Source organism: Anguilla rostrata, chromosome 7, assembly GCF_018555375.3.
Source record: "Anguilla rostrata isolate EN2019 chromosome 7, ASM1855537v3, whole genome shotgun sequence".
NCBI lineage: Eukaryota > Metazoa > Chordata > Actinopteri > Anguilliformes > Anguillidae > Anguilla > Anguilla rostrata.
The window spans coordinates 20,536,083-20,551,973 of NC_057939.1; the positions used below are offsets into that span (position 1 = coordinate 20,536,083).

At 45.6% G+C, this 15,891-nt stretch overlaps 1 protein-coding gene across 3 annotated transcripts in view; it reads right to left on the bottom strand.

The window, feature by feature from the left end:
- The window catches only part of LOC135259338 (serine/threonine-protein phosphatase 2A 55 kDa regulatory subunit B gamma isoform), a 99,498-nt gene that overhangs the window by 24,447 nt on the left and 59,160 nt on the right, over positions 1-15,891 (bottom strand). For all 3 annotated transcript variants that reach the window (XM_064343589.1, XM_064343588.1, XM_064343590.1), the window contains 4 exons: positions 11,332-11,429; positions 8,602-8,767; positions 5,560-5,672; positions 3,718-3,895 (listed from right to left, as the gene is read on the bottom strand). In XM_064343589.1, the coding sequence (XP_064199659.1) occupies positions 3,718-3,895; positions 5,560-5,672; positions 8,602-8,767; positions 11,332-11,429 (555 nt within the window). The remainder of the gene's footprint in view (positions 1-3,717; positions 3,896-5,559; positions 5,673-8,601; positions 8,768-11,331; positions 11,430-15,891) is intronic.

Genomic DNA, 15,891 nt, shown 5'->3' on the forward strand with positions numbered 1-15,891 from the left:
CAGCGCCTGAGAGAGCCAATTTAGCCCTCTCCCACAAAACAGGGAAGATTCTCAGCACGTTCAGTGCAATGCAATCTAAGCAACAGTAAAGTAAATCAGGGTCACTGAATATATTCAATAGACTGTAATTTGATTAAAATATGTATCAGCACTTGCCAAATCTGCACTTTCACTGAAACTGCTGAATATACGAACTGAGCACCAGGTGTGAAATGAAAGAGTCTGGTGCAGTCTGTCCACGCTTGCCACAAGGGTGCTTTTAAAATCCCTCAAACAGATTGGAAAACTGGGATAATAATTAGAGGAGAAAGAGACCTAAGGTTGAAATGATATTCTTGAAAATATTTTCATTGCAAAATCCTTTTGTCATTCAAGACACTCATTCTGTCAAAAAAATTTTAATACTTAAAATTGTATATAAGTACATATACAAACAGTACATTTATGAGTATATATATATATATATATATGAGAGGGAGAGAGAGAGAAAGAAAGAGATATTAGCACCCAGGGGCTGGGTAAGCAAATGTATCTGTGATCCTGGCATTCCTAACACCCTCTGGGCTTCATCGCCCCCCCCCCCCCAAATAATCCTGACAGCGCATTAAACTCTTGCTCCTGTCCCACCACACCAGGGAGAGAGAACACCACCGCCCCACTTCTACACTCCATTCATCAGCTCGCCCTCATTCTTTCCAGAGAGAGCCCACAGTGCAGATGTCGGAGTCTTCCCAGGAAGGCTGGGATGGCGGTCCATGTGACAGTGATGGGGGCACAGCTCTCTGGCTTCAACTACGGTGAAATTAGCATTTTATAATGCTGCACACACATTAATCACTCCCCTTTTAGCAACGAATACATTTCAAAAGGAGAGAGTAACACTTATGTATTGTAGTTTACCTCCCCAAAGCTGGGTATATACACAGTACTGGGAGTCAATGTGAGATAGTGATTATGGATTTCAGGTTTTAATCAGACTGTTGCAGGTTGGCTGTTTTAGGGGGGAAGGAGGTGCACTGCCGTGATACCCATGAACCTTTTTGCTAAATAAACTGATTGTTTCAGCTGCTAAACATTCTGTCTAGTTGGATCATTGGGGAAAACGTCAGTACATCTGCTAAGGAAATACTAATGACTACTAGCAATGACCAAACAAATAATAATAAAAATGAAATATCATAATAACACATATACCCAGTTATAGGGTCATTACTGAAGTCTTCTGAGTGGAATCCAGGTTGGTATGGAGGAGTGCTTAGGCCTTGTTGTTATGGCAACCTTTATAAGGCCCCCAGGACACTGGCAACCTTTACTGTACATTAAGCTCCATTTCCACCTGTGAAGCAGGGGATTCATTTCCAACAATATGGCGCCTGAGAGGCAGTTCAGTTATCCTGGCCACTTCATCCTGCTGTATGTAAACAGCGGAGAGTGGGACTCCAGTCCGGCTTGACCCAGTTCAAACCCAGGACTCCGGTATTCCCAACGACGGCTGTAGCCATCACAAAAATAGCACAATAAATAGAACACTATGTACACAGTGAAAAGCATATGAGCTCCCAAACGCACGAGCTAACCACAATCATGCCTCGAGGGCGTCTGACACGCGGGAGGCGATAACATGGCCTCTGTACATATTGTGCTTTCACAGTCTCTGTAATGTAGGGAGGGCTGGGGTGATTCTCATGAGTAGTGAAACAAAAATACAATAAGCGTCCGCCACGAGGCATGAGCTGGCATGTTTTCTCCTGATAGGCCGAGCTTTGTGGAAGGCCAGAGGGCTCCCGCGAAGATGTCAGTAATGATGGGAGGATGTGGAGGAGTGTGAATTACATACTGCTGCAGACACACACAAATGAGGCTCTATTAAAAAATGTACAAACATGTGTGCATGCGTGTGCTTGTGTATGCGTGTTCAGTGTCAATTGTTTAATTGTGCCTCATCTGCCTTTCTAATCTACAGCTTTGATGTCCACATGAAAATCTGCCTTCTTTTTAATGGTACTCCATGCCCCCTCTCAATAATTCTATAAGAAGCACAGTCAGACAATCCTCTTCATAGTTCTCAAAGCCCACACTGCTCGTCAGCGCAAACGACTTGTGCTAAAAAGTTCCAACATGGCGTGAAACAGCCTAAATGTTCAGTTAGCCTACACTCATTATTTATTAGTCAACAGTTTTCAAAGTCATTGCAAAGATAAAAAAACAATTAAGTATTCAGCGCAAGTGCGTGAAACTGGAAAGACGTGAAGCCACACCAGCCAAAATATGAAGGCGTGCGTAAATGTGTGTCTGCTAAGCTACTGTACGTAAGCCTTCGGACTCCTGAAGCGCTCCTAAGCAGGGATTTTAATGGCTGCTGACCTCTGCCTCACCTTGCTTATCTGGGGGAGGCGTGGAACTAGAGGGGAGGTAACAGAGGAGGTGGCAGATGAGGGACAAGAGAGGAGCAAGAGGTCCAGGATGGGGGTGAAGGGTGGCGCGTGAGAGACGGAGGGGACGTTGAGGTGAAGTTAGGCTCAGTAGGGGTACGGGTGGAGGGGGCGAAGGCTCAAGATCAAGGTCGTGCTCATGCCCGGTCGGGACGTAAGACATTCAATTACAGCAGATGTCTCCTTCTTGCTCTCTTCACCCCCCACCTGGAGCTCGAGGGCACAAGTTCCTGGAAGAGAGGGAGCGGCACGTAGACGGAAGAGCTCTCAGAGGACAGGAAGGAGCGTCTGGGAGATCCGAGAACAGGAACACTCAGACAACGGGGACCTTTCAGCGCGCTGGCGTCAGGCTAACGATCGCTCAGCCTCCAGCCGCAGGCCCGGCTCGCCAGGCTTCTCCCCGGTAAACAGACACCGCTGTCTGGTCAGCTAGCGAAACGCGTCTCAGAGCTGACAGGCACCGCGAGCGGATTCCAAACAACGAAGGCTATTAAAATCTGGCCTGTCTAACGAATCGGGCACCCTGCTGTTCAACAACAAGGCTCCCTGCAGAACTACCCTCACCTGCTTCTCCCACCCCCCCCCCCCCTACAAAACCCCCTCCATACCCCCTGCCCCCCGCCCCCAACACATGCATCCCAGGCAGGCTTCCATGATCTCAGAGACAATATCCTGTCTCACACAATCTCATAATATATAACTGCTGGGCTCATCAGTAACAATGTTAGCCTGTTATTTGATCTTTTAAAATAAATATCAGTTGCAATGACCTTTGGTCTCAACCTCAGCTTTTCCTCCATATTGAAATGACGGGTATGAAATGGAAATTGATGAATTAGATGCAGTAGTACAAGACATTGTGTGCAACCACTAGCAAGTGCCTATTTAATAGAGCATCTCACTATTCATAAATATGAAATGTATAATCACTTTGACTATTCTAATTGCCTCAAATAAATTTGGAAGAAACAATAGTCACACGGTGTATTGAATATGACACTGAGACCAGAGGGTTGTGGGATTGAATCCCATGGAAGAGTCAGTGTGAATACGATCAGGTACTTCACCTGAATACATTATATATTAAACACATATTCATAGAAATATATAAATATAAGCTTAATGCATAGATACAGACATGATTATGAATATAAGGTAATATTTAATCAAGTATATGCTCAGTGAAGTGTCTGTTGAGATTAGTACAGGTAACTGAAAGGTACAGCAGGAACAGGATAGGGTATATATAGTTGTGCTCAGTTATGTACGTTCGTGTTAAGGATACTGAAGCTGCGGTCAGTGATGCCCAGGTGCCACAGGTTGATCCTCAGGTCATCGGCGGACATGTAGGTCTCGCAGTCGCTGTTGACGGAGATGGAGTTGACGTGGTAGGTGTGGGCGTTGGCGAACACCCTCCTGGGGCTCACCTCCACCATCAGGTCCATGGGCTTCAGCACCGGCACCTGCAGAGAGAACCAGCCACGCCCAGTCAGGCCCAACTTAACCACTGTGGTTCTGTCTTACCAAAGCTGCCCAAATATTTCAGAATGAACACAGTGCACAGGATATCGAAGCAGCCATGTAGGGAACCCAGGCACTGGAAGAGAGGAGAGGAGATTAGAGGAGGGGGAGGGAGAGGAGAAAGAAAAGGGGAGGATACGAGAGAAGAGCAAGGTGGGAGAAGAGAGAATAGAGCATTTACCTCTTATTCTGGGTTCATCTTCAAGCAACACTGACATCTCCACAAAAGACAAAGACACACAGACAGAAAAGCACACACACACACGCGCACGTGCGCATACACACACGCATGCACACACAGACACACACTAATCGCCTAGCGTGAAATTAATCTCTGAACAGTCAAGAGAAGAAGGGAGCAGGGCTGCCCCCATTCTCTAAAAATGTGCCTTTTTCAAGAAAGCTGCTTAAACAAAGGGCTTTTGTCTTCACAGAGAGGAGAATAACCATCAACCATCAGGACTCCTCAAAACTCAAGTTCAACCCAAAAACAATAGTAGTCTATTTTTAAAATTTCACTGTCGCCAAGCAGCTTTCCCTTGGTAAGAATTTGAAGGAGACTAGCATCAGAGTTCTCAATAGCTCAGTCTGCAAAAATCTCTCACTCTTCCCTTTTACCTTACCATGTTCTCATACTCCAAGCCTTTTCCCACCCCCTCTTTCTCCCTACCTTCTCCTGTTCTCCTCTTTCACGCCATCCTTTCTAATCCTTTTTCATCTATCCCCTTCTTCCTCTGCTGAAACATGGATACTGTAATATCATATAGCATCCAGTGTTGCTCTCCCTACATTACCCATTCTCCCTCTCTGGCAGAGCATACTCCCTGACACACGCGGAGCTTCACACACACACACACACACACACACACACACACACACACACACACGCAGAACCTCGCACCCGCACACACACACACACCCACACACACACACACACGCAGAACCTCACGCCCGCCCGCACACACACACACGCACACACACATGCAGAACCTCGCACACACACACACGCACGCACACACACACACACACACCTGTGCTGGCCGACCTACTTGGGCGAGCCGCACAGACGCGGATGCGCAGGGCCGTCTCATTGAGTTCCCGGGGCCCTTAAAGAGAGCCTGCTGGCATGGCAGATCAGAGGACCGGCCCTTTGATCTCCCGCAGAATAAAGTGATCACAGACCCTGACGGCTTAGCCTTGCCTTTCTGATGTTAGCGGCTGACTGCACACGCCCTTTGAGCAGTTACTGGTCTTTTTGCCATTCATTTCGTGATGATCACAGCTTCAGTCTATTCCACAAATTATAGGTGCCTTGATAAATCTCCACTTCACTCCAAACGTAAAAGAGATCATTACAACCCAGAACAAAATAATAAGAATTATTACTTCCATAAGAGTCACAATTATCCAGATTAGATCCAAATTAAATTAAACAGCTAAAATGTAATACATTTTACATTTGTGGTTATTTCCTAGAGGAATTCCAATTAAGCAATGCATCGCTCTCAGAAATACTACAGCAGTGCTCCACCTTGGGATTTGAACCTGCAGTCATTAGAGTTGGAACACGACCCACCCTGCTGACCCACAATGCCGCTGTCCTCACCTGCAGGGACGTCACCGTGGAGAGGTCCTTCAGCCGCCCCTCCTCATCCTTCAGGTTGTACCCCTCGGGCCTTTTGTCCCGCTCGCTCACCTTCCATAGCTTAATGGTCTTATCTGGGACAGAGACATTGGGAGAATGTGGAACCTGCTCCTGTAAGGTGCATGGGCCTCCCCAAACAGACCATCCTGAGACTAGGTATTTATTGAATTATTTACATGCATTTGCTAGCCAGGTTGACTGCCTATATGCCTTTGCGTGGTATACCTTGCTGGCCTGTTTCACATCATCAGTGTGATGCATCTCATTGGCTAGTTCCATTATCAGCGTGATGCATCTCATTGGCCAGTTCCATTAGTAGTGTGATGCATCTCATTGGCCTTTTACATTATCTGTGTGATGCATCTCACTGGCCTGTAACATTATCAGTGCGTCACATTTCATTGGTTGGTTACATTATCGGTGTAGTGCATCAAGCTAGCCTGCTGTACTATCAGTGCAGTGTATCTTGTTGGTGTCCTACAGTGATCTCATCATGGAATCTTATGGCAAGTCCATGATTTATGTCCCTAGCCTGTTACTGAGTGGACAGAGATCTACTGATACAGTGGGCAGACTGTCTGCCATGGGGGCCCTGAATATGTTTTTTTTTGGCTGTCAGAATCCCCTTTCAACACTTTGGAACCATATATTTGAGGGCACCAAGATCAAGTGATTCTCCATCATTTAGACACAAGAATTACATTACATTGCTTAATTCTCACACTTCACCCATTGCATGCAAAATACATAGCATATTTCGCTGGACAATAACAGAAATATTTCAGGTTAGGCATCTCGGCTCAATGTGGGAACTGAGCCTTAACTGAGCCTTCTGATCATATGGCTGGTTGGGTCTGGTGGATGCCTTTGGAGGCAATAATCCAGCTGCATACAAATTTCTATTTTTCTCCATTATTAAGATATCATAACTGGACCTGTTCTCTCCTGATCAGACTTGTGTCATTGGTTACATTCCCCCTGTATTATACAGAAAGGAGAGGCATCCATCAAAGGCAAACTGAATGACAGGGCAATGAATCAAAGCCCCGCCCCCCCCATTTTAACTCCACCCACAATACTGCGGCCCCCTTCGCCAGACACGCCACATTCACTCTGACCTGTCAATCTCTGAGCTCATACTCACAGGCCCGTAGAATGCATACATAAGCACAAATGATTCTAATCATGGCCCACGTGCATCTCCTCTGTATGTCAATCTCTCCTTCTCTTTGTCTGTTCCCTCAATCTCTGCCTGTCTGTGCTTTTATCTCTGCCTGTCTTTGTCTGTCTACCTCTCTATCTATTTCCCCTCTGCAGTGTCTGTCAGTCATCTTTATAAACAGAATTTGTATAGTTGAAGAATTATGTGGTACATATAACATGTTGCAGGTGTCAGTTGTGTGCTAGATATTATGTGATACAGTATGTAGTAGCCATTGTGTGATGCATCATGTATAATATGTGATATTCAGAGTTCACAGTGGGATACAAGATAATAAAAACACAAATATAAATGATGTAAGAACAGTAACTAAACTGCAAACAGTGAGTATGGTTCAGTATGTGCAATGTGTATTATGTGTTTACTGCTGTGTTTACTGCTGAGATGGGTTATGGGCCATAAATGAAATGTGGAGTTGACAGTATGATGGGTATTGTGTATTAAATAAAGTGTAGTGTTACTAGTGTGTATTGTATAAAGTGCTGTTCATTGCATGACGGGTGATGTATATTGTGTATTAATTTAGGTGTAGTGTTACCTGTGTGTATTGTATGAAGTTTGCTGTTCAATGTGTGATGGGTTATGGGTATTGTGATTCCAGATGCCCCAGGGAGACTGCAGGGGACTGTGTGGTAATGTCTGGCCCACCTGCCCCCCCCCCCCCCACAACAGTCCAGCCATGTCCTCTCCTGCCCCCCCCCCCCCCCCCAACCCCAGAGCACTGCGCCAGGGGAGATGCTGTCACAGCAGGAGCACACACACAGCTGCTCCCCCATCTGAGGTCAGTGCCACCCCCACGGCCATCAGCACCAGGACAGAACTGAGAGCTGGGCTGCTCCCTCCCCCCTCCATCCCCTGCTTCTATAGCACTCAACCACTCCTCCTTCTCATCCCTCTACCTCACCCCCCTCCATCCCCTGCTTCTCTAGCACTCCACCTCTCCTCCTCATCATCCCTTTACCCCTCCCTCCTCCATCCCCACTTCTCCAGAATTCCACTTCTCCCCCTCCATCCCCTGCTCCTCTAGCACTCCACCTCTTCTCCCTCCGCCTCACAGCTCCTCCAGCACTCTACCACTCTCACTCCTCATCCCCCGCTCCTCGTCTGCTACTCCCCACACGTCTCTCCTCTCCATGTCTTGGCCTGCTCTCCCGTGCCACTCACAGCTCAGTGTTTGGCAGTGCGCTGCAGGCCGGCGAATCAGGATCCTCTAACACACGCCGAAAAGCGCAGCGGTCACGTGACGCGAGAGTCTGATTCACGGCCAGAGGGGAGTGAGAGAGAATCCCCAGCAGAGAGAAAGCAGACCGTTTTACACACCCGCCGTGAATATCTGCCTCTGAGCTCAGAACCTGGCCATACCGCTGAAAATAGTGATTGAAAGAAAGGACTGAGGCGATTCATACATGCATCAGATTTCTGCACTGCGTTTCAGTTAATAAACTGAAATAACTGAAAAGAGTATACTGGTTAAGACAGCTTTTGTACACACTGTGGTTTTGAAGAAATAGTGAGAACTATAACTGACTTTGAATAATTTAGAGCCCAGTATTCCTGTACAGCATGCAACATATTGCAACTTCTTGTAAGAAAGAGATATAAAACAGCTTCAGTGACAGGGGTGAAACAATTAATGGTGGAGATTTTTTTATATATGATTCTTTTGCCTTCTATTGTATCAGCAACTACGAAAAACAATGCCATGTTTTGATACCCTCATCCACAACTTTCTGCAGAGAAGCCACTCCCAGGTTGCAAAGTCAGAGAACAGAATCTCTTACCATTGGTGGAGAGGAGGAAGTGGGCGGCATTCTGCTGCGGCAGCCAGCGGATCTTGTTGATCTTCTCCTCGATCTCCAAGCTCTTCAGGTAATCGAACTCGGGCTCGTGGCTCTGGAAGGTGCTGTAAACGTTGTACTCGCCCGGACAGTAAGGCTCATTTTTACTCTGCAAACCAGACCACAGTTACGGAGTTTTACATTTGACAATTGCCATGTTTTAATTAACATTGTGAAACTGCACAAAAGCAATGCAAAGGTAAACTGTCCACTGCAGTGCTAATATTCATATTACTGTGTGATTCAAATCAAACTTACATAAAAACAATTATCAAATGCTACATAATATTTGCTCATTGTTATTTATGTAAAATATAAATGAACATGCTAGCAGATAGGAATAAAATAGTTTCTATCAAAAAACTACTTTTATTTTCTAAAAATTTATAAAGATAAACTAGTTCTAAGAAGACATTTCTGTGTCCTCCTAATTTACTGCTCATACGTTTGGCTTTAATGTGACAAATTCTGAGCATTATTTTTTATTTTCTGCTCACAAAGCACGAACACACAACCCCTTTACCTTAACGAAGAGTTTAATTCACCAACACAACAGTCTGAACTCCAGATGACATTGTACTGAGTCTGAAGCATTTAATTTGAGTCAGAACAGCGTAACCTTGGGCTAATGCTAATGCCCAGCCGGGTCTGTGTCGAGCCGCAGCCAATCACGGCTCTGCGGCGGTACCGTCAGCGCCAGTTGACGGAAGATTAAACCTTGCGAAACTGACGGAGGGCGGAGGAGAGGGTGTCACACCCCTCTCCAGGTACGAATCACATGGCATCGATAATAAGAATGTGCCGTTTTCATTTGAATACATTTTAATATAGTTACTGTGATGACGGAGGAGCACTGTTGGAACATCCAGGGTTGAGCGATTTGTGTGCATAATCATTACCTTGTGTGGAGCCACTATTCCATGTCCCTGCTACATAATAAGATTCTTTCCTTTTATGATAACGGCTATTATATGAGATACAAAATATATGTTAACATAATAATGAGTAACCTAACCACCCAGTTCCTTAAAGACAGCCATTCATATGCTTTGTGTATATTGTTGCTTCGCTCTAGTTTGTTGATCATTACATTTGATTTCTTTTCATTTGCTTTCAAACACATTTAGCTGAGTTCCATCATATATGTGTACAGCTATGAGACCATATGGTTGCAAACAAAATAAGAACTATGATGTATGCCACCAATTTGCCTTACTTCTTTCATTTAGTGTTTGGAAAACATCCCTGTTCTTGTTCAGTGTATCATCACTCTTGTAGACGATTCCACACAGGTGCACTATTTTGTCATGCTTTCTTACCTATAGGGGAGTTCATGAGTGCTAATTGATCTCTATGGATATGCTGTAAAAGGTCGCTTCTAATGCTCACAGTAGTGAAAAAGGCATAGCCAGAACATCAGGCTACTTGAGGTGTTAGGCTCTACAATTTAATGTAGTTAATTATTTTCAAATATACATGTTTTTGAAGATTATTGGAGTTCCACCAAATTTATTTCAACTAGCCAACCTATATATGATAAATATGTGAAATAACCACAGCATAATGAAGCATATTTATTTTATGTGTATGTACACATCATTTTACACATTTAATTTAAAAAAGAACAATAAGGAGGTGCAGTGAGAGATGCCTGACTGAGGCATCAGTTGTACTCGAAAAGCTGTGAGGTAAGCTGTTTCCTCTCCTGGGGGAATTCTGGGTAAAGCTGGAGGAAGAGCGCACCGGCATGGCTACCGCGTGCAGTCAGCCACTGCTGTTGTCTGAACGAGTGAGTGCCGGAGAAAGAGCGGAGCGATCGCAGCGCTTTTAAAGGTTAATCGTTCTTGTTAATTGCTGACTAATGACAGGCCTGTAGCCTGGGAGGTCGGTCGTGGTTGTCCCACCCTTCCCCCAGCACCCCCCTCCCCCTCCCCATGCTGTGAGGCTCAGAATGCCAGGGGTTTTATCTGATATGAGCTCAGGTTCATAAGCTTATGTGACCTTCAGCGTAGAAAGCGGCTCGTCCACAGCAGTACACTGTCAGCTGCGGCTATGGATTTTCTTCTCAACTCTTCCTTCAGTGCTTACAATCAAATGCAACACAGAGAGTTGGGGCTCCTTGGAAGTTTCTGAATAAGACAGTCCAAATGTACAGCTCTCTTAAATAGCCATGTTTGTGTTGGTGGGGTGAAATTTATCCCAGCAGTATATACCCGTCAGGGCCCGTGACCTCATGCTGACCACACTGCATCAAACAGAGAACGGATATGTGGTAAGGCGCAGTGAAGGGGTTGATTCAAATGCAGGGATGGGGGATGGGAGGGGATCTTTCTGTTGAGCTTCGATGAGAGAAATTAATCACAGATCTGCTAGTTTGGACTTGCAACTTCCGATAACAGGAGATTAACCAATTATCACCCCCCCCACCCCCCACCCCCACCCCCACCAAGTATGAATTTCTTAAATGTACAGGTAATCAGGAATTCTAATTACTGTGGCCCAGCCCTTGGGTGTTGGGGCTGAATGCCTATCTCTGATTAGGTTGAAGACAGGCATATTACTGTGAATGCCTGCCTCCGATTAGCTCTGAGAACTGGCGTGGCAGTTAGAATGAATGGCTGTGATTAAAACTGAGACATTGACACACCACAGACAAAAGCCTTTGTACTCTACCTCGGTTTCCCTCTGGAAGATGACCACTCGACCCCCCTTGTCCCCGGTCGCCAGCAGTTCCCCCGTCTGGTTAAACTCTACTGTGGAAATTATATCAGCTGAAAGGCAAACAGGAGAGAGAGAGAGAGAGAGAGAGAGAGAGAGAGAGAGAGAGAGAGAGAGAGAGAGAGAGAGAGAGAGAGAGAGAGAGAGAGAGAGAGAGAGAGAGAGAGAGAGAGGCATTAGCAAGACGGTAAAAATAGAAACATTTTCTGGCAAGACATTGCCTCTATTTTTTGCACAAAGACTGGAACGCTTCAGAATGCATTATTCATTTATAACTGCCATCTTGATAATTAACTGCATCCTGGATCAAACATGTCTATCTTCAAAAATTAATATGTCAAAGATATCAATTGACAGTTACAGTGTGAAACCATAAAAGGAAGAAATTATCCAGGAACATCACTGCATAATCACCTTAAAAATGGCACAATGGTGATGCTGATGTCATTTGGCAGTAGATACCAATATTCAATGGACCCAATATTTTTCTCTCAAGAGAAACTAAAACACTCAATCTCTAGCAATTTTTATATTCATAGAAATTAAATAGGATATGTATTTTGCCATTTATACGTGGCCCTATGTTGGTACACTCCGTTCACATGTTAATGCACAGCAGTCTGGCAACCATTATAAACAATTTATTAACACATATAAACAATTTATAAATACTTTTCTTAGGATCAACCCACTGTATAGGTGCCACCCACTGCACTGCTCATAATACTGTGTAATTAAATTAGCATGCAAGCACGTCAATTAAAAACCAAAAGGGCAGTCAGAGAGAGCAAAAATACATCATCATCGGGCACTAAACCCACCAAAAGTCAAGCCACTTTACGGACAGAACAAAATGCTTCTTTATAGTTTGATTGCACTGAAAGTGCACAGAAAGAAGCTCAGGGAAAATCTGAGATTTACACAAACTGACTGCATTTTCCCCGTAGAGAAAAAAAAAGCCATTTCACAGCACGATTGATTCAGGCTGAGAACACACTGCCGTACTGGCAGATAGTCCATCATTGCTTGTTGTCCTGAGGGTGAGCGTGTGTGTGTGTTTTGGCCAATCCTTGTGTCCCTGAGGGGTAATGAAACGGTGTGTTTGCAGTGTGCGCGTCGCTCTCTGGCCAGTGACTGCATAGACTTAATAAACGGCTGCAGGACAAACGTCATTTTTTTGAACAGGATGAAAAAGAAACCAATTCACAGGTGTAGATTTTTGTTTTTACCTTTTCCCCCAGTCTGAAAGGCTCAGTCCTATGTCAGGACTTATTACTGGATCTGGTTATTCTGAAGGGTACAGACATGCACTTGCTCTCCTCCTGCACCACTGTTTATCACCCTGCATCTCACCACTGTTTATCACCCTGCAGCTCACCACTGTTTATCACCCTGCAGCTCACCACTGTTTATCACCCTGCGGCTCACCACTGTTTATCACCCTGCAGCTCACCACTGTTTATCACCCTGCAGCTCACCACTGTTTATCACCCTGCGGCTCACCACTGTTTATCACCCTGCATCTCACCACTGTTTATTACCCTGCAGCTCACCACTGTTTATCACCCTGCAGCTCACCACTGTTTATCACCCTGCAGCTCACCACTGTTTATCACCCTGCATCTCACCACTGTTTATCACCCTGCAGCTCACCACTGTTCATCACCCTGCAGCTCACCACTGTTTATCACCCTGCAGCTCACCACTGTTCATCACCCTGCAGCTCACCACTGTTTATCACCCTGCAGCTCACCACTGTTCATCACCCTGCAGCTCACCACTGTTTATCACCCTGCAGCTCACCACTGTTCATCACCCTGCAGCTCACCACTGTTTATCACCCTGCAGCTCACCACTGTTTATCACCCTGCAGCTCACCACTGTTTATCACCCTGCAGCTCACCACTGTTTATCACCCTGCAGCTCACCACTGTTTATCACCCTGCAGCTCACAAGTCGGGCTCGCACAGAGGCCGCACCTTTAGAATGAGCAAAACCTTTCAGCACGGGCAAACCAATAACGTGACCAATGATTGGTTATGGTACTTGTTTTGCACCAATCATTGATTACATTATTAGTTTTGCATGTGCTAAAGGTCTTAGTAAATCAGGCCCTTTGTGTACAGCTGAACAGAAACTAACAAGTGCCTGATTTACCACAGAATTATGAGATGAGCATCACTGCTGACTATACTCTCCTTAGCCATGGGCAACGCTACCATCAATTATGTGTTGCCCTCAGGGGCTAGTGGGCACAGTCAGTGCCCACTGTGGGGCGGGGTGTATCCATGCACTAGAAGACTGGAGCCTTAACCGGATGAGTCACCAGCAGCGCCAACATGTAGATTTAATCTTGTTTTTTAATGATGACTAGATCATAGTGCAGTGAAGAAATGGAAACAGTGCTGAAGGCTGTCTGAGACTCCAGCAGGCAGTGAATCTCTGGCCCTGATAGTATGAAAACAGCTTCCGGCGAGAAGAGACTTCACAGAACTGTACTCAACCCACTCGAACACCTCCCCCACAAACCTCCTACACACTCATATTTATAGAGTGGAGAATCCAGGGCCCACACACACGCTCATACACAAAGGCACATACACACACACACACACACGCACAGACACTCACAAACCTGCGCGCACACACACATGAACACACACACTCACAAGCGCACGCACACACACAGACACACACCCACACCCACACACACAAATCCATATCCATTCAGTTTCACATAGAGTGTGAAAATGCCTTCCAGGCTAACAGTCACAGATGCTACGGTAGCTCAGCCAGGCAGCATTCAGCTACAGTAAGCCTGTGGAGGAACAGCTCAGATTCAGTTCAGCTGGGGATGAGGGAATGAGTGAAAGGCATGGGTAGAAACCAGCTAAAGCACACAGCCCTACAACACATATACATCCAGTGCGTATACAGTATAACCATATATGCATTTTAAACACATTTATCTCCTCTGTAGGGGATTTAAAAACAGTCATTGCAGCCTAGGCAACTTGAAATGTTTAAAATTACTCCTGCCATGGCTTGTAATAAACCTTTACAGCAAAGTAACACTTTTATATTTCTTTGAATATCACTGATCTCCAAGTTTTTTTAGTAAATTTTTTTTTTTTTGGTTGATTCTTCGTCCCCAGACATACACTCAATAACCAAAGTAACATAATACAAGCCTTCCAGTGGAATGCCTCTTCAGCCAATGCAAATCAGCCAATCGGCTCTCAGAACACAAAAAGCCCTCATCATTTTCTCTTCCTGTTCCTCTTCAGTGTAATCAGTGTATACTCTGACAGCTGTGACACACGCAGCCCTTCTCCAATTGGGTGATTAGGCACCAATGGTGATTTCAGTAATGAAAAATGCTTAACCTTTTGAAAGCAGACTGCTTCTTTTTATTGATCACATTAAAGATCACATGACAGTAAACCTACCCGGCTGGGCACGTGCAGCTGTCACGTGTCACATGAACGACAGTGTTCCTTCTGCGTGTCGCGGGAGGAAAGAGGGCACATGCCTGTTACAAACACCTGCATTAATGTATCCTTCAGTTTGCGCTCAGACTTTCTGTTTGACAAGCCTTTGGGCACGCTACCATCGAAAACCGACATCCATTTCCTATTTTTAAAGTCATCCAAATATTTAACACAGGAAAGTAAAGAGCCTTCCCAGCGCATGGTATTCACGCGCAAGCCCCCATCCCCCATCCCCCTTCCCCCCTCCCCCATCCCCCTTCCCCCCTCCCCCCTCCCCAATCCCTCCCCCTCCCCCTCAGACTAAAGCCGATTCTACTCGAGCCCTGGAGAAAAGCCCGATATCGGCGTCTTCCAGGAGCCTCCCGTTCCCTCCTGTTTGCGGAGCTGTATCTCGGCACACACAGCTCACGCCTCTCCAGGGTTTGGGCCCGAGCGGGGTTTGAGCGCGGCGTTCCGTTAGGCCCGCCCAAGTGACCCGTACCAGCGAGTAATATCACAGTAACGGGGGCTGGGGGTGCGGCGGAAGAAGAAGCGGGTCACTGCTGGTGTCCTGCTCCCGATGCGGGAGACAGCTCGTCACACTCACTGCACTCCCACAGCCCGGATGTCTGTGCGTCTTTCACACACACACACATCCATAGAGAAATCCATAGATAGCGCAAGCTAGCCTGTTTCTTTGCTTCAGCAAGGCTATCAAGCAAGATTACTACCATCTAAACACCTCACCCAGTGCTGCTCTGTCTACAGCCTGTCCCTCTCTCTGTTTCCTCATTCAGACTGTTTATTAAGTGTGCTTTCAATTAGAAAATTTGCATTAGCCACCTGATTTTATTGTGTGTAAGAAATCCCTGGGTGCATATTGCAGAAGCCCATCTCCTGTATGAGGAAATGAAATGCCCATTCCTTTAGAGCACAGTGCATCTCCACAGAATTATGCTATATAGTGTATACTATACTGCACGTATACCTGTTTTATGAACATATTTATGTCAGTGTAGTAGGGTGCAGTTCAGCTCATTTCAGA